The sequence below is a fragment of the Polypterus senegalus genome, chromosome 8 (genome assembly GCF_016835505.1).
Source record: "Polypterus senegalus isolate Bchr_013 chromosome 8, ASM1683550v1, whole genome shotgun sequence".
In the NCBI taxonomy this organism is placed as follows: domain Eukaryota; kingdom Metazoa; phylum Chordata; class Cladistia; order Polypteriformes; family Polypteridae; genus Polypterus; species Polypterus senegalus.
The window spans coordinates 73,789,886-73,809,698 of NC_053161.1; the positions used below are offsets into that span (position 1 = coordinate 73,789,886).

The 19,813-nt window shown below is 40.1% G+C and overlaps 1 protein-coding gene across 1 annotated transcript in view; it reads right to left on the reverse strand.

Moving 5' to 3' along the window:
- The window catches only part of cdc123 (cell division cycle 123 homolog (S. cerevisiae)), a 45,799-nt gene that overhangs the window by 14,129 nt on the left and 11,857 nt on the right, over positions 1-19,813 (reverse strand). Inside the window, exons 5-8 of the mRNA XM_039761287.1 lie at positions 15,275-15,370; positions 12,702-12,808; positions 10,317-10,365; positions 99-174 (exon numbers count right to left, since the gene is read on the reverse strand). Of these exons, the coding sequence (XP_039617221.1) occupies positions 99-174; positions 10,317-10,365; positions 12,702-12,808; positions 15,275-15,370 (328 nt within the window). The remainder of the gene's footprint in view (positions 1-98; positions 175-10,316; positions 10,366-12,701; positions 12,809-15,274; positions 15,371-19,813) is intronic.

Here is a 19,813-nt window from a genome sequence, read left to right on the forward strand (position 1 = left end):
AGTATACATCAAATAATGCTAGATTTGTCAAAAGTCAAAGTTTTGTGATATAACGCTTTAAAGTCTTAAACAGAGCTGAAAAAGTAAAGTATTATTACCTATAAGTTTGTTTTCCTTTACAAAACATCTGAATTCTCCTCCAGGAATTAATTCACACCATTTCCTCAGAACAAGCTTTAAAATGTAAAAAAGGAAAAGGATTACAAATAAATGTCTTATATGTATAAATCATTCATCCTGACTTTAGCCACCTTTTGGTTTCATTTGTTAATATACTTCACTTCTCAGTTTGCAGAGTGCTATGGGTCTAAATGCAAATATGGGAGCACAAGCTGATTAGCACAGGATTTCAGTGGTACTGTTGAAACAGGATCAGACACAGATGCTTTCCAGCTATTATTATTTCTGATGAAAACCTGCCTTACATCATGAATTTAAACATTACAACACCTTTGGTGGCACAGAGTCTTTTGTATGACTGAAGCTGGGTGTATGAGGTTTTGCTTATCTATCTGCATTAGAATTAGTTTAGTTTCTCTGTATGTGAGAAGTCTCAGCAGGTGAAATGTCTTTCACATTGTTGTCACTGATCATATGAAGGCCTTTAAATGTCGCTGATGCTTATTTTATTTTCTCTTTTGTTGTAATGTTCAGCTCTGACTCTCATAAAACAGTCTTCATATATCATGGATTTAAAATAAGCATCACCTTCTACTTTCAAATATTTTTTTGTAATTTCCAAAGTTTAAGGTTATTGTAGCAATCCCCAAACATTTTCCAAACTGTGGTGGCTTTCAGTCTTTTTTAGTACTTAGAATACCTCAATGATGTGACTCTCCAAGAGAAGGTTAGATATATTACCTGATATGATAGTTCACTATTCAAAATTCAGTTTTCTCATTTCTAAGTATGAATACTGTCCAAAGCTGCCACCGTTTTAAGGCTAGTGAAGGAGTAAAGGAACAAAAGAAGCTACAAAAGAGAGTGTTCTACTCTGCTGTCCACCTATTTAAGCAATGTCCATCAATGACCACGAAATTAACCCAAAGAGGTCTGAGGTGGTCTCAACTGAGAGTGCATACCAAATTGTTGAAAAGTTTTCATGCACTATTTTCATTTTAAAAAAAGTAAACATAACGTTACTAAACATATAAGGAAAAATAGACAAAATATTTTACATGTTAGTTTAAAGGATAAGTGTGGTATTTTTCATGTATAGGTTATTTCTTCACAATCAAGGTATACTTTTTCATAGTACTGTATTTGCCCCCTTCCTGACTTCCTCTATTTTTGTTTATACATAATACTTAATTGTTTCTGATCTCCAAACAAATTTAGTATGATACTAAAGACAACCTGTGTAATAATAATATGTTTTTAGAATGATCATTTGATTTAAAAAATACCTATATCAGAGAGAGAGAGAGAGAGAGAGAGAGAGAGAGAGAGAGAGAGAGAGAGAGGGAGATCTTCATTTGTTCCCATGGGAAAATTTGCATTTTTTACAGAAGCTAAATAAACAAATGATATTATTACATAACAAACCCTCTCAAATATACACCAAAATGAAAACCTCTGACATACCAGTTACAGTGGAGCATTATGCATACTTATTGACATTGGTATAAAGGAACCCTAGTAGCGTTCCTTGATGCACTTCATTGGCTGAAAGTACAGTACACCCCCAAAATTCGCAGGGGTTACACACCTAGAGCACCCGCGAACTGTGAAAAACTGTGATTTTTGGATGTGGTTGAAAAATGTCTTTTAAAAGCCTATTTTATAGTTTCAACCCAAAATACAGTATGCCCCTAAAGCACTTTAAATTTTGTTGCAAACTCAGCTTAATACATTAATACATTACCTAAAAATTACCTTAATACATTACCTAAAAACAGAATGTAAAGGTAAACCCATCTACTGTACAGTATTGTACTGCTATGTCTCCCGCGGTGCTAGAATGTAAAATACCAATGTTACCGCTATACGTACTATAATTCATGCAAGCACGTTTTCTTTAGTATGTGCTGTCGTTTTCTTTATTATATGTAGAGTAAACACATAATTTCATTTAATTAAATACTGTAAAATGTACGGGTACTCACCAATGATGAATGATATTGATGATGATGATGATGAAGTAGCTGTGCAGTACAATGCACAGGATTTAAAACTCCTCGGGTGGCGCCTCTTCTTCAGGCGCTTCAGGAGTCTTCGTATCTTTGTACGGGTCTTCTTCTGGTGGGGTTTCGTGCTGGTTTTTCTTTATAGGTTTCAGGAACATTGTGATAGGAAGTTTCTACATTGTCTCCTGTAGCGACCTGCTGGTACAATTTCCATGCTTACTCATGGATGATGTTACCGTCCAAGGGGATGTTCTTCCCGCAGTCGGTGATTCACAGTGCCAAGGCAGATTCCATCCTAACAATATTTTTATTCCTTATGGTCGTTACCTTTTTGGCACTATCACAGAAACTTACAGATAGGGTACTCCAGATCGCTGCTTTGTTCTTCTTTATGTAGCGTACAGTGCTTTCATTAATGCCATACTGGCGCGCTACTGCAGCAAATCCAGTAGTTCAACCTTCTCCTGGAGTGTTTTAAACTTCTTCTGGCTCTTAGGCTTAGTTCCAGAAGCCTTAGAAGGTGCAGGGTGATTCAAAGACATCATGTGCGTTTAAGAATAACAAAACAATAACAAAATGGAAAACACGAGGACACTCAGCTGGAGACGCGTCACAAAGCAGCAGTCAGCAAGGAGAAATGAATGATGCTCTTAGATTGGCTACTTTCACCATCCCAAACCATGGTGGTAAACCCACTCACCTGGGGCCTCATGCATAACGGTGTGCGTAGAATTCGCACTATAACATGACGTAAGCACAAAAGCCGAAATATGCTTACGCACAGAAAAATCCAGATGCAGGAATCTGTGCGTACTCCAACTTCCGTGTTCTTCCGCTCCATAAATCCCGGTCAGCGTGAAAAGTAACGCACATGCATGCGCCTTCTATCCCACCCCATCTCCTTCCAGAATTACGCCTCTTTGAATATGCAAATGAATATAAATAAGCCCTTAAGCTCAGCGTTCTGTGAAAAGGCAATGGCAAAAGTACGGGGGAAAATATAAGAATTTCAGTGAATACCAAGTGAAGGCAAAGGAAAAACTTATTATTTGTTGATTTGAACAGTGGTATAATCAACAAATGGAAGTTGACCGAGTGACATAGTGTGTTGGAGAAACTTGAAAGCTCAAGTTCACAAAGTCACACAGTGCCAGAATAAAAAAAGAAGTCACATATCAAAGTCGCCGTGAAAATGCGAGTTGTAGCCCACTGTCTGAGCTTATTAGGGTACAGACAAAAAAAAAATAGGCACACAGTGGGGAAAAAAGAACGAAATGTCAACTTTAATCTCGAAATTTCCACTTTAATCATGTAGTTTATTTTGTCATTAAGTAGATCATAAACTTCATCTTAAATTCATTTAATTTACTAGTTTCTCAAATCCCATCGTAACTAAAGTAGCACGTTAAATGCTTTGTTTTGTATTTGATCTTCAATGTGCTCTATGTGTGTGAATCACTACGTGCTTCCGTTCTTTCTCTTTCTCCGATAGGACACAGAATCCATTACATTCGAAATATTACAGCTCTCTGAATAATTAAAATACTGAGATGTATACGTGATATCATTTTCATGATGATTGGAATGAAAGCATGTTATTAAACATGGGAACACGATGGCTCAGTGATTGGTCATGTCTCACACAAGATGCTGCTGCCGACCTTCGATTAAATAATTTATTGTAGCAGTACTGTCTCTTTCAAACGTACTAACCTGCAATTCCTGTCCTTACTTTTCTTTCCCCAAATACCCAATCGCCACACAATCAGCTCTGTAATAGACGTTAAGCCATCTGTAAGCTTACAACGACAATTCTTCAAAACTTTTAAGGTACATTGAAATATCTTCATAGTATGTGTTTAATTATTCTATCCATCTATCCTTCCAGTGTCGCTCCAGCCTCAGCAAATATACAGTGCGCAAGGCAGGAACAATAAGTGATCTGTATAATATAATCAACATATTTTGCTGCATTTCATCTTAAAAATGATATCGTCATCATATGTAAATACACACTTTATAAAGTGGCGCAGGTTGTGTAATATTATAACTGTAGTGCAAGTTTACAGTGGGGTAATTGTACTTATAAGTACAAACAGTTCTACAAGGAGCACTTGATTGGGTGCGTTTATAGTTCTTGGGATGAAACGGTTTCTGAACCACGAAGTCCATACAGGAAAGGCTTTGAAACGTTTTGCTGTGGCTTTGGCAGTGTGTGCCTGATGCTGTATACCGATAATTCTCTTTCCGTTCAGCTGCTGCTGCGATTCCCCACTCAGATACAGTGATATAAATACTCCGAGTGGTGCAGTGAGAGTTATATGGAAAAAGATGATCCGCTGTGGCAACCCTTAAAGGGAGCAGCCAAAAGAAGAAAAAGAAGAAGAAGACGGTGCAGTGAGAGTAACAACACTAAAGCAGTTATGGTATTTGGAATACTATGGCTATTCCCTGGACCATTATATTGTTACAAATAATCTACAGTCAGATGCATTACACTAATAAACAATATGTGGTTAGTTTCAGTGTATTTATAAGAAATGTGGTTCTAAGAAATAAAGGGTAACCACACAAAAACAGTAGCACTGCTTTGACGCTGGGTACCGCCAGTCTGCAAAACCGAGCGGAGAACTTGCGTACGACAGAGTATGTGAAAAGTGCGTGGCTTTACGCCAAGTGTAGGTTTTATACATCACGATTTGAACGTGGAAACGTTCTTACGCAACATTTCTGTGCGTACGCACTGTTTATGCATAAGGCCCCTGGAGACATGTCACAAAGCAGCAGTCAATCATAAGCAAGGAGAAACGAATAATGCTCTTGGATTGGCAACTTTCACCATTCCAAACCGCGTTTCCCTCAGCGGTGGTAAACCCACTCACCAACAGATGTGTCACATGGCAGCAGTCAATCAGCAGCAAGGAGAAATGAATAACGCTCTTGGATTGGATACTTTCACCATCTCAAACTGTGTTTCCCTCAGCGGTTGCTTCCTGTTCTCTACAGCACAGTATTGCCACGAAAAATAGTTAGGTTCTAAGAAAAAAAATCAGAGAACGGCCAAGTACACGAACCATGAACTGCGACTTCGCAGGGGTCTACTGTATTCCGTGTGCCTGAAAGAGGAAGTGCAGCATTGCTCATAATGGAACTGTTTTTTTCCTCTCCTTTGCTGCCATATCCAGGGGGTTGACAGTGTGCCCCATAACTGAGCCTTTCTTTTTAATTAGGTTGTTAATTAAGTGGGACTCTCTAGAAGTGTTGTTAACCAGCCCAGTAAACAACAGAGAAGAAAAATCACACTGGCCGTAACAGAGTTGTAGAATATGTAATTTTTAATATAGTTCCTCTGTTTTACGAGACCAGTCCAGCCTGTCATTGATGTGGACGCCCCAAAGTGCGTCCACCTACACAAGTTGGCTCTGAATAGTAACCAAGCATAAAGGCTCTTTGGTACAGTTGATAGTCAACAGCCAATTCCTTGTTTTTGCTGATGTTAAGTTACAGATAATTCTTTCTGCACCACAAAGGTATGTTCTTTGCCTGACTCCTATACTCTGTCTGAACCCATATAAGTGAATCATCAAATAAATGTGGCAAGTGGCATGATCTAGTGTTATAGTTAAATATACATATCAGAGACAGTCTATTATCCAGGATCTAATAGGCTCATCCATGTGCACATATCCGAGCCTACCCCTTAATAGGGATGGTACTGAAAGCATTAAATAAATCACAAAATAAAATCCTCACAGTGCTGCCAGCTTTGTCCAGGTAAGAATAAGTCTTATGGTGAAGATAGATAATTGAATCCTCCACTCCAATCTTTGTATGTTAGGCAAGCTGCAGTGGATCCAGGTGGTCTACCTCAACATTACTCATATAGTCCAGGACCAGCTTCTCAAAGATCTTCATGATCCGAGATTCAAGTGGTCTGTAGTCATTAGGTGAATAGGCACCTGCCTTCTTTGTAACAGGAATAATGCACAATGTTTTCCAAAGTTGTGACACTTATTGCAGCCTTAATGACATATAGAGGATACAACAAAGTTGGTCATTCCAGGCCTTAAAAAATAAGTTTGTCATTTCTCATGTAAAAGCTATTTCTACACAAAGATGATATACTCTATATGTATATGATGTGCTAAATTGTGTTTTTAGGTCAAGTGTTTTCTATAAATTCTAAAAAAAAAAAAAAAAACTTGCCTGCACTGACATTTTACATTGGAATTTATGAGTCACGGGTACAGTAAGACAACGAAAGCCTTACAACATGCTGAATATATAAAATTATTTTTGGCATTTAAAAATATGACATATGTTGAATTTTGGTCAGTTGTTTATTATGGGCAGTAACCATAATTGATATTACATAAGGCACCAGGGTAAAAAAATATGACAGGCTAATATTGAGAGATATAATATTTGCCACTGTATTTTACTGCAATTAATAAAAGCTACCAGTAATTTCAGATACACTAAGTTTCATGTGGTTTTACACATTGGTGAATTACTAAAATTTTATCTCTGCCTTAAAATTCATGATAGAAAAACGTGAAGGGCAAAAATGCCAAAAATCTCATTTCTCACTGCTACCATACTTCTTTTACCATTACTAATTTTAAACATGGCCTTTAAGTAATTGTACAACACAGCAGTAAAAAAAAACTGCAGATGTCAAATTTTTAGGGACTTCAAACCTAGTCAAAAAATTCAATTTTTCCTGTGGATTCTCAGTGTTCCCTTGTACCGGGGACCATATTCATTACATGCCCAAATCACCGCAGCAGGTTCATGCCACAACCAAGTGCTCATGAAGGTGAGTGTGACTGGGGAGGTGAATGGTATATTAACAGGATGGGTCTAAGGCAGGGTGTCAAATTAAATTTTATTGAGTGCCAAAAATAAAACTTTGAATATCCGACGTGAGGCGTTAATATATCAACAAACAACTCTTCCCATATTTTCTTTACAAACACGACACACTGGTATACCACTGTTTATCACAATTGCACACTCTGCCTCATCTCTGTCTTAAAACTGTCTTTATTGCCTTTTTTACCCTTGGACTTTGCTGCAGGATTGGAAATATACCAACAGCCATAGAGACAAAATCTTCATTGAGTAGAAAAGATGATGGCAGCTCCAGGGACAGCATTTTTACTACCCTAGGCGAAGCTGTAAATGATCCCTGTCCCATCCCCTCCACCCATTTTTAATAAATGATGCCAAAGAAAACTAGCAGTTTACTACAGATGTCAAGTACATGAATACAATGAACATGTTAGAAACTGAGTATATTGTGTTTGCAAAATATGTAAATACAAATAACATAAATATATAACAATATAAAAAATATGGGTAGGTTGGTTGATTGGTGTTAGTTCCATTTTACAAACAGAATACCAGCTTTAAAATGTAAATAATAATATGTTTAACTGAAGGACACACATAACGATTACATTGTATGACTGGGGGCCTTGTATAATTTTCAGAAATTGTTCATAATAATATAACAATAAGTACAACAGTAATATAAACCTTGCATAATATACATGTAATAAATATGCTACATATATTAGATATGTTATGCTGGTCAAGAAATGCTAAAGCTGAAAAGTACTGTATATGATGATCAGTGCAGCTCTTAGGAAGAACTCTAGCATTGGAATTATTTGATTACTCATATTCTGAAGTTTTATAACAAGCAAATCAATGATCCTAAAAGCACTCAAAATGGCAGTCTACTGCCAATAAAGGAAAAAGCAGAAAGAAAAATCTATGTACTGTATGAGTATGTATCCAAAAGTCTGCATGAATGACAAGAGTGGAAGAGAAGATAAAAGGACAGGCTTGTAAATAAGGACAAAGGTATAAAACAATGGTAATACTACAAACGTGCACCTGAAGAAAATAAAGAAAGAAGGATGTTTACCAGAAGAGTGCTTCCGTATAGCTTAGTACAGTTGTCTTCCAAATACGAAAGTGCAAAGGGTGCCCTGGTCAGCACATAAAGCGTAAGAGAGAGTGGCAGTCCGGACACAAGCGAGAATTTGTTGCTAAAGCAACATATCTGTTTGCACCAGCATTATTCCATGCAACACAATCGATGGCACCTGCCTCCTTAAAAAACAGATATACAGTGGAACCTCGGTTTACGAGTAACTTGGTTTACGAGTGTTTTGCAAGACGAGCAAAAATTTTTAATAAATTTTGACTTGATAAACGAGCAATGTCTTGCAATACGAGCAGTATGGATACACTTTGTCTGCTGAGCGTCATGTGATCACAGCTGAGCTGATGGTTCTTCTCTCTCTCTTCTTATCTCGCTCGCTTGCCCAGCGCATCTCTCTCTCTCCTTATCTTGCTTGCTTGCTCGCCCAGCGCGTCTCTCGGTTTACAGCGCGTCTCTCTCTCTCTCCTTATCTTGCTCGCCCAGCCCGTCTCTCTGTTTACTACAGCATTGTGACTGTGTGTGTGTGCGCTGTGAAGTGCAAGTCCCCATCTTGCTCCCCAAAACACGAAGCTGAGTCTCAGTACTTTAAAACTAGCTTTATTCAGCTTGAAACAGCAACAGCGCTGTTATTTATTGCAGCGGGATCTTTATAATATTCCTTGTATGACCCATTGACGACAGGCGCTTATAGCATGTCTGCAATCTTTTTGAATGCGCTTATACAGCGCTGGGAGACTGCGATTGCTTTGGGACACTCTTCCGCGTGTTGTCCTGTTGGGTGGAATCCCACATGAGTTTAGAAACTCACACCAGCCATGATTCTTTTTAAAGGTAAAGTGCAGGTTAATTTGTATTATGTATTTTACTTTATATTTTGTATTAATCATTTTTATATGAATAGTTCTGGGTTGTGGAACGAATCATCTGAGTTTCCATTATTTCTTATGGGGAAATTCGCTTTGATATACGAGTGTTTTGGATTGCAAGCACGTTTCCGAAACGAATTATGCTCGCAAACCGAGGTTCCACTGTACTGTAAATGTGCTGGTGATGGAGCACACAGACTGTATTCTGAGTTAGAAACAGATTGTGATTGCATGTTACTGGTGAATAAATGCAAATGTATTTTCTATCCACATAAAACAATCAAATGAAGGAAAACGCAAAAATTGCATGGTGCGGAAGCAGCAACGGAAAGACCAGTTGCCAGCACTGACTTCTATGCAGCTTCAAAAAGTGAATGCAACGGTTTATGTTAAATCAAGTTAGCATTTCCTTTGTGAGATGGCCACATCTTTTGTACCTTGTTAAAACAGTAAAGTTTATTTATGCAGTGTAGAGTCTCATTTTCATTTCACTTTTTCTTGTCAGGACATTATAAGCAGTCCATTTTCATTTTAATCCCAGGTTAGTGGTACTGTAACTTGTTCTGAATCTTGAAGATGTGGGCTGCATTAAAAAGGTCCAAGGGCCAGATCCAGCCAGTCGGTGTTGAGTTCGATATACTTAGTCTAGGGTTGGTCTTAGTTCCTGCATTATGAAGGAAATCTATTACAACCTTTGCAAAACAGCAGCCATTACTGCACAAAGTCCTTGGTTGTCTGCATGATCTTTACTCTTAGTCTTCAGTAAGACCCCGAGATGCCCAAGTTCCTCTAATTGGGTCAGCCATTCCTGGCTAACCTACAAAGACCACTATTTTCCAGTAGAGGACAACAACTGTGTATTTGGAGGCAATAATCCTCTTTCTGACAATTTCAAACTTGCCTGCAAAATGCTTAATTACACAGGATATTTTGGTCTGATGAGATATAAGAACCCACAAGTTCCCAAACCATATTTAACAAACTTTTGATGTTAAATTTAAAAAAAAAAAGGAGAAAAGATAGACTCTTGGTAGAATGTTGTGCTAACTATAAACAGGCCCAACTTGGAGTGAGGAATACAATACACAATGCATCAGTTGGCAAAAGTAGATCAAATATCAAAGATCTGTTCATGAAATAACAGGAAATGTAACTAATTTCAAAAGATCAATATGAAATCAGACGCTTTGGACAAATACACCAAGATGGAGGTTCTTATCTGAGCTTCGGGTACAAAAAGGATCCAGGTCTTACTTAGATCTTACTTATTTTTTCTTTAAAAAATCCTAGCCGAGTTATGCTCTAAACACAAGTCAGTTTCAGTGTAAACTGCCATTTTCTATGTATGTGACATACAAGTTTAATTACCTCATAATTTATTTGGGGATCAGGGGAATCATCATTACACTGGAGAAACCTGCAATCAGAAAAAGAAAAAAAAAAAATGACATATAGATATACACATACATACATTTTTTATATATATATAAAAATATATATTCCCAGGAAATTGAATACAATAAATTGCAGTGTGTGTTTTGCCATAACCAGAATGTCCTTATATAAAAATATATATAAAAGGTATATAAAAATGTTTCTCTCTCTCTCTCTCTCTGACACAGTTCCCAGAAAAATGTAGCATCTGATTGAGCTTCATGAAAGTACATAAGATTCTTACTTTTTTTTGTTTGTTTTCATCATTTGTCTAAGACATGTTTTATGTGAACATCTACAGGAAAAAATGGCGGGAAACCCCTGAACATGATTGTAATGTTAATGCACATCCTTTAGGTCTAGATAGAGTCAGAGAGTTTTACATTAAGCCTATTTGTCTTACATTAAATTGATGATTTACAGAAATTTTTGGCATTACTATAAACTAATCCAGACTGATGGCATTTAACAACATAGATTATGTTTATGTAGCTGACACCTCTTAGACGACTCTTGGTAACCAATTATTGTAATACCTGGTTATTCTTTGTATATTGAATGAAGCAACAAATTTGTGTTTGACTTTTTTGACAAATTCTTATTTATCTTTTCTGCATGCATCAGTTCTTTCAATACAATGGGTAGACTCTGTAAGAAAGGTAATTACTCATTTTGATTTAACAAAACTTTAGAGTTAAAATGAATAATAGCTGTAATGAGAGTTCACAAACTTTCAAGTAGCACAGAACAGCTGTTACAGTTACCTATCACATCTACTGACTAACTGTGCATTCTTTTCTTATCCTCTTCTCAGTCTCAAGCATGACCCTTCAACATTCAGTTAAGCAACTTTTCCTAAGAATCAAAAACATTTTAACAAAAAAATGAAAGAAACAGAATTATTACAAACCATTCAAAGCATGTAATCTGCTCCACTGCTTTAGGTACTACTATGCCCAGTCTTAGATACTTGCTGGTACAACTTAGTTAGTGTACTGTTAAAATCCTAAGGAAAGGCATAGTGCCAAGTTGACCAAGGTCTACAGATTATTTAATTTTACAAGGACATTGAACCTTGTAAAGTTTTAGTTTAGAATTCTCATAATAATGGAGTTCATACTTTTCTGTTCACTATTGGCAAGAACATTTTGGTTTGTGGATGCACTTAACTTGATTAATTTAAAGGAATTTAAATATAGGCTGATTACTTTGCTTTGGTTGACATTAGCAGAGCTCACACTTATGACTATGTGATTGCATTATGTGAGCAAGACTATAAAAAAAAAAGAAAAATCCTGCTCTTTGACTAAGCAGTTAAATTGCATGTACTGCATTCTACACTGACATTTTACATTGAGCAAGATTCTATACCTAGATAGACAGCTATAAAACAAACTTTAACAAGGCTTTACTAACTTAATTACTTTACTGAAACCTTCCTCAGTCTACAAATCTGCAGGTGCCAAAAACAGTATGCTCTACAATAAAAATATTTAAATGAGACAATAGCATATTTTTTATTATTATTTAAAATTAATAACCAACCAATGGTATTTTTTCTGTTAAAATTTGAATGCATACAATATACTATGTGTGACCTAAATTACTGCAGTAAATGGCACAAGCTTCCAAATAACACTTTTTTTTCTATTTTGGCTTGAAAAGCTTTTAAAAGCAAACAAGTTCAGTAATCAATAAAAAATGAAAAACTACACAAATTAAGTGAATTCAGCATAAGCAGAATAATTGCTAAGACAACAGAAGACTGCATTAAAATGAGGCCTTTTACACTAATGGTTTCCATTAGAAGAAGAGAGTCAGTTCCATTTTATCTACAAAGAATTGATTAGTTTACTTCCTTCAAAAGGCAACTTTTGTAAAATAAAAATGTTTTTCTCCATAAATGACCTTTGAACTTCTGGTATGTACTCAATGTTCAATGTCATGTAAAACACTACAATTTTATTATGACAGAATAACATTTATCAAATAAATGTTAGATGAATTCCTAAAGTGTGATTTGCTCAAAAAAATACTCTTCTTTTGGCCTATTTATTTGTATACTGCAGCTGGACACCAAATACTGTCATGTAATCAAAAATTATACTGCATATTCATGTTAAATAATTTAATGCACCAAAATGCAAGACTACATTTCTCTGAGACAGGAAAGAAATATAACTCCTCCTGAGCAAAAATGGAAAAAAAAAAAAAAAGCTTTTAGGACTGAAAAAGACAATACATGTATGCAAAACAAAGAAAAGAACAAATTTTTGGTTATGTATTTCCATGGGAAGAAACATACAAGAATACACTTACGGCTGTGTAAAGTCATGGGCAATAAAGTCTGAACTTTTTAAAAGTAAGAAAATATCACTGAGGCTCCGGCAATTCAGTGTACTGTTCAAAGCAATCCAATTTGCATCCTGTTAGGTAAAAAAAAATCAGAATTAATCATATAATACACTACTAGCATTTTGGCTTTAATAATTTCTGGAACTACTGTATGTGGCGGATGACTGCATGTAGAATCTCCATACAGTGGCAGGAAAGAATATGAAGTAAATACACCCGGTATGTTGACTGATAAATGCACAGATGTCAGCCTCAAATGAGAAATTAGGCAATTTCCTAAGGTGGAGCCAGGGAGTCACTACAATACTGGAAACATTTATGGCAGTTATATACTACAGGAATACTGCCTGCACATTTCACTTAATAATGAGCAATGAAAACACTGCAAAATCTGCAAAGCACTGTTGATAAATTTCATTAATGCAAAAGAAAAAATATTCAGATACTTTTATTTTAATCCTTGTGATTATACAGGGGATAAACTAGCAGCTTTAGCAGTCTGTCAGAATTAAGAGTACAAGAATACAACTTTTGCACTACTAGTTTCTATTAAGTAAATGATACCAATTTTTATGTATGTTCCTGTTACCAGCTACAAAACAGACCAACTAATGATCATTATACCATCAAATTAAATACACAAAAGTAAAAAAAGTATGGTTGATTTATATTAAAAAACTGAATAAACAAGCCAATGCCATCCAAAGGAAAACCACACATTCTAAATATGATTATGAGGCTAAAGCCCACATTGTTTAGAAGTATCAGCTCAAAACAGACAAACCATCTTTCACACAAACCCAGAACATTAGCAAGTTAGCCATTACAAGAATTTAATAGGATTGACTTTTTTCTAGCCCACATATATTCTGCATGCACACTGTTGCACAATATTTTCCATTTCAGAACAGCTGCAAAGAAGAGTACTTTGGGGGTAGAAAAAACTCACCTCCTAACTCAAAATATTATCGGATTCACTTAATCCCACAATTTTGCAATTACAAGCCAGTTCTACCTCAACAGTTCTATAGTTAAGGACAATCTCTCAGAGGCACCAGTATATATGGTTGCGTAGCCTACAATGCAGCATTGTCTTGCACAGTGGTGTGCTTCCTCTCTTTAAACTGCATCAGCATGTACCTTCAGTCACAAATGCCAACATTGGAAAAGACAAAAAGCAGATTTCTATTGCATTTAGTGATTTTTATGTAAAGAACATACAGTATATTTAACAAATAACATACAATGAAGGCTTACTGAAACTTTATTTTTTTTTTTTAGAAATGAATTCAATTCTGCCACAGGTATCAAACACCTTTTTCATTAAACACTTAACAGTTTACCAGTCTGCTAAAAGCTTGTTGAAATAAATATTCGGGATTTAGGAAGCTAACTGAAAGCAATTGCGTAGACAAAAGGTGTAGAACTACATAATGGATTACATAAATATTCAAAATAAATTAAGTACACACAGCATAAAAATTGAAATAAACAGACTGCATAGCAGGTATTAAATTTAAATACTATGCAGTCTGTCAGTACAAGTAAAGATTCTTAAAAATGACTATTTATGCAATGTGCTAAAAGAACAATGAGCTATGTAAAAACTTGTAACAAACACTAATACTGCAAACATAAATTACTTTAAGTTAACTAGCTGATCAATATGGTTGGTCTTCTTTGTAAAAAATCAAAGATTCAACACTTGTGGAGGATGGCCGGCTGTTTATCCCGGCCAATACCCCAAGCCGCCAGGTGGAGCCCTTCTTGCAGCATGGAGGTCCCCAGAAGACCAGCAGGGCATCATGGACAATGGAGTTTTTATGCACCGCCCTGCTTGATGCCATGGGGGCCACGAGAGGGAGCTGCAGGGAGGACCGAAGAGTTCTTTGTGCCCTATGACCCGGAAGTTCGTCATAGGAAGAGCGACGGGCTTCCGGGGTGAGAAAAACATTGTTTACCCTGACCCGGAAGGAATAAGGACTTGTGGACTGTTGGATTGGGAACACTTCTGGGTCGGGAGATATAAAAGGACTGTGGGAGCTCCCAGACGGCGAGCTGAGTTGGGAGGCAGGGTGGCTAAGCGTCTGGGAGTGGAGGATTGTGGTTGAGTATTGTTTATTTGGTTTATTGAAGAATAGTGGAGTGGTGGTGCTTTGTGCACATTATTGATATAATAAATATCATTATTTGACTTTTACCTGGTGTCTGAGGGTGCAAGGGTGCGAGCAAGCACCTAATCTGTCACACACTATATACAATTTATATTTATGGGAAATGTTTTGTTAAAAGTCACCTGCAAAATATTTATTTAGATTAACAAAGGTGAATTTAAAGAACAAAAAAAATTAAACAGGCATTCAGTCACAGTACCAACTGTTAATCTCTGGATTTAAGAAAATGTTTGTTGGACAATCCATTACTAAACTTAAAAAAAAAAAGGCAAATTCATCAATATATTAATACAATCGTAAACAGCCCATAACTCAGATATAAAAATACTTATCATAAATAATTAAGATGACAAAGAATCTTACCCTTGGTGAACTCCAATTGAGTTTTGGAAAAACACTGCCACCTAATACGTTTATTGCTTCCTGCACCTTTGATGCAAACTCTGGAAATTCTGGAGCCTACACAAATAAGCATAATAACGCTTAGCTCATGAACGTCAGTCTTACAAAACTGGTAAACTGTTATGTAAATAGATACCTATAAATAGTAATGATCCATAACATGTAAACATAATGACAATCAGTTTGACATTTCTACTAAATATGAGATCCAGAACTCTCTATTACACTTATAAAACTACAGATCTATGCTTTCTGTGAATAAAAATAGGTTAAAACATTTTTCGTGTGTCCCAGTTTTACAAGTCAGTAATATTTTTCAAAGCCTTTAATTATTTTTCAGATTACTTATATTAACAATATTGATGTTGGTTTGATCACGGTTAAAGGTTAAGAAATTACTTTAGTAAAAGAAAATTTTCAAAGTGGAGTGGTGACACTCTCATTCTTCACTTGACCTTCTCATTTAACACCAGAATTATCAAAGCCTACGAAAATACTTGTAAATCGGTCCCACGTTAAATCCCTTCGCACCTCTCCATCAGTGTCTTTTGTCTTTTAAATGTGTCAATAAGCAGAAGCAGCCTGCTCTCACATCCCCCCAACGCCGCACAAGGTTTTCTCAGCTCAAGTCTGTTTACCTGCATGTCAGTTGCTTATAGTTGCATACAGTGAGAAGTCAAGCAAAATTACACCTTTTATAAATACTATATTGTTATTTGGAACACATGCACTTCATGTGTGTTCTATGTCTACAACAACCTATGTAAACACATCGTTAAAAAATCATCATCAATTTTCATGTTTTAGTAATAATTGACAAAATGTAAACATGAAGCATATAATGTGTACAGCCTGAAGTCTAAATATCAAATAAACACTTTCACAAAAGGTACAAGTATAACAAAACAAGTGCACACTTATTCAAGAATATAACTGCAGAAAAAGAACCAGGCTGTTTGCTGCTTATCGACACATTTAAAAGACAAAAGACCTGACAGAGAGGTGCAAAGGGATTTAAGATGGGACAGATTTACGAGTTTCTCGTAGGCTTTGGTAATTCTAGTGTCAGGGATGCCAGGGGCCATGACCCGGCCGGGACGCCAGGAGGGACCGGAAGAGGGTCAGAGCCCTGCCTGGATCACGTGGGGTTCGCCTTCCGGGTTGCTTTGGGGGCCACGGGTCAAGGGCATGGAAGCCTTTCCCTGTAGGGGCCCGTGGTCACCGCCAGGAGGCGCCCCGATGTCTTGGAGACTTGTTGCCCCAGCACTTCCGCCACACCAGGAAGTGCTGGGGAGAAGACCTTGGGTGTTACCCGGAGGGCTGACAGGAGGACAGCCGGCACTTCCGCCACGCTGGGGCGTGGCCAACGGAGGAATGCCGGGAACACCTGCTGCTCATCCGGGCACTCTATAAAAGGGGCCGTCCTTCATACATTCGAGGCTGGAGTTGGGTGGAAGGAGGACAAGGCAGAAGGAGAGGATGAAGGCGGCCCGAAGAAAGGCATCGTGAGGCCAGGACTTTGGGAAGGGGTTTGTGCACTTGTGTGGGTCTGTGTGACCAAAGGACTGGGGTCTTTGTGACCAAACAATTGTATATAGTGTAAATAAACGTGTGGTGGTTTGTGCAAAACAAGATGTCTGCCTGTCTGTGCCTGGGTGCCGTTGACATCTGGCGTAGTCGGCAGCATACTCCGCCTGTTGCAAGGCGGGAACCTGCAACAATTAAATTTGTTGTGGACGGCCGGGCACAGCAGGGGACACCACCCACATTCCGCGGGGGCTGCGTGCACACAGCCCCGCGGAGAGAAGAAACCCCACGGACCGCCAAGGGTTCGTTTGATGGCCATATTTACCTGATATGGGCGGGCGGTATGCCTGGCAGGAGAGCAGCGGTCTCCAGAGAGCGCGCCGTTGCTGCAGGCCGGGACGGCATGGCGTCGGAAGAGGCCCCGCCGAGGAGGTGTCCTCGGTTGTACGGGTCTGGGAAGGTGAGTTCCCTGCCTAGTGGCAGCCGGCCCAGGAGGGCCGGGTGTGTTTTTTCTCTCTCAGGCAGAGACTTCCCGGATTCACGTCAGTGGCGGGCGCATGCTGGTCCGCGGGACGCTGGTAACACGGCGGCAGCCGCGAGGGATGCGGAGAAGGAGACGCTGCATCTCGAAGAGCGCTGGCAACAGCAAGGCTGCCAGCAGGCATGTCGGCGTCAAAAGAAGGGAGGCAAGATGGCCGCGGACCGGATGTCCCTCCCCCTGACAGGCAAGCGGTTGGACGGTGTGTCTTGGGTGCCCACTAATGACCGAAGAGAGGCGGGACCAAGGAACGTTCGTCACGGGCAGGTGGGGGAGACCCGATTGGGCCGGAGGAGAGGGCCCACAGGAAGTGGCGGCGCCGGAGGCTGACGTACAGGTAGGCTCCGTCGGTTGACTTTCTGTCCTTGCCGGCTGCTCTGGCAGAGCTGGAGGCGTGCCTTCAGCCTGCAGAGCAGAGTGTGTTACAGATGCTACGTGCCCTCCGGGCTGCAGTGCGGGATCTGGAGAAGAAGGCGCTCGCGACCTTACGGAAGTTTCGACTGACAGCGGGACGGCGCGGCGCTGGAATCTCCAGCCGGAGAGGTACGGCGGATTCGGTGAGTACAGCCGACTCCGTACAGCATGCGGGAGGGTCTGCCGAAAATGGCTGTGATAACAACGAGCAGTTTCGAGTAAGCAGCTCTCCGACAAATAGCGCGGCGCTAACGGCTGTATGCGCGGCGAGGGGGGAGTCCGAGACGGGCTGCTAAGTGCCCCGGGTCCTAGCGCCCTCCGCCCCGAGTTGGCTGCGGCCTCGCGCTGTACTGTAGGGACGCAGACGGGAAAGGGGCTCATGTTGGTTAATACAGTGTCGCGTACCGTCAAGGCGTCCGAGAGTGAGGGGAGGATTAAGCGGCTGGGTGCCGCTTCCTCCAATATGGTGAGACGCGTTGCTGGGTGCACGCGTACGGCTGGCCGCCCTCTGAGGGAGCAGAGAGCAGGCGGTGCCGGCGGCTCCACCATCGAGAGGGACACGGAGGCCGCGGAGAGGGTGCCGATCAGGCAAGTGCCGGGGTGTTGTTTGGAGGGGGGAACGCTGCCTGTGTGTGGCACAAGAAGGGTGCTTTGGCAGCGGTTCTGCCCCTGTATTCTCTTTTGTAGGGACGGACCCCGGGCGAGCTGAAGGAACCCCTTCGTGGCGGACCAGCCCTCTGATGTCGGGCCGTCTGCGGAATTATCTCTCTGCCGGTGCGCAGGTGCGCTCACGGCTGGAGGAGCCTACGGGGGAGCGAGTGGCTCAGAACAAAGGGGCGTGGAGGCCTCGGAGGGGTGCCGATCGAGGAGGCCCCCGGGTGCCGGTAAAAGGGGAGCACAACCTGTGCGAGGCGCAGGGATGCACCAAGGGCTGGTGCTCGGATTGTGTCTCCGCCCCTGCTAGGAGTGCGGGGCCGGACCCCGGCTATCCTCAAATAGGACCCGTTTTGGGACTCTGCTGCCCTCGCGGGACGGGTCGCTCTTTTCCACGGGTGGTCTTCGCTGGCTGTGGGGCACTGTCAGGGATGCCAGGGGCCATGACCCGGCCAGGACGCCATGGAAGCCTTTCCCTGTAGGGGCCCGTTGTTACCGCCAGGAGGCGCCCCGATGTCTTGGAGACTTGTTGCCCCAGCACTTCCGCCACACCAGGAAGTGCTGGGGGGAAGACCTTGGGTGTTACCCGGAGGGCTGACAGGAGGACAGCCGGCACTTCCGCCACGCTGAGGCGTGGCCAACGGAGGAATGCCGGGAACACCTGCTGCTCATCCAGGCCCTCTATAAAAGGGGCCGTCCTTCATACATTCGAGGCTGGAGTCGGGTGGAAGGAGGACAAGGCAGAAGGAGAGGATGAAGGCGGCCCGAAGAAAGGCATGATGAGGCCAGGACTTTGGGAAGAGGTTTGTGCACTTGTGTGGGTCTGTGTGACCGAAGGACTGGGGTCTTTGTGACCAAACAATTGTATATAGTGTAAATAAACGTGTGGTGGTTTGTGCAAAACAAGATGTCTGCCTATCTGTGCCCGGGTCCCGTTGACACTAGTATTAATTACATGGTATGTCCAGCTGCCTCAGTAAAATCTCAATTACTAATCCAAATTTTACTGGTCTTTCAAAAGAATGCTTACTGCTTCCACGACATAAAAAATGATAATTTAGCTTTTCGTTTTTGCTTACTTCATTTTAACTTACTTGACTGCTATAAACTAAGACTTTATACCCCAATCACCATTCCCAAACAAAATATTAAGTCAAATTAAGAAACAACAGAATGAAAAAAGGATCAACAATCAGGAGTTCTAATTAAATGAGATATTTAACCAACTACACGAATTGGTTTCTAATTTTAAAAAATATCTGGATGGAGTGAATAAATGCAAGCCTCTAGAAACAGGACTAGAAATGTCCACCTAGTCTAAGACCTACAGTACAAGTTCAACGTTTTCCCAAAATTTGTTTGACACT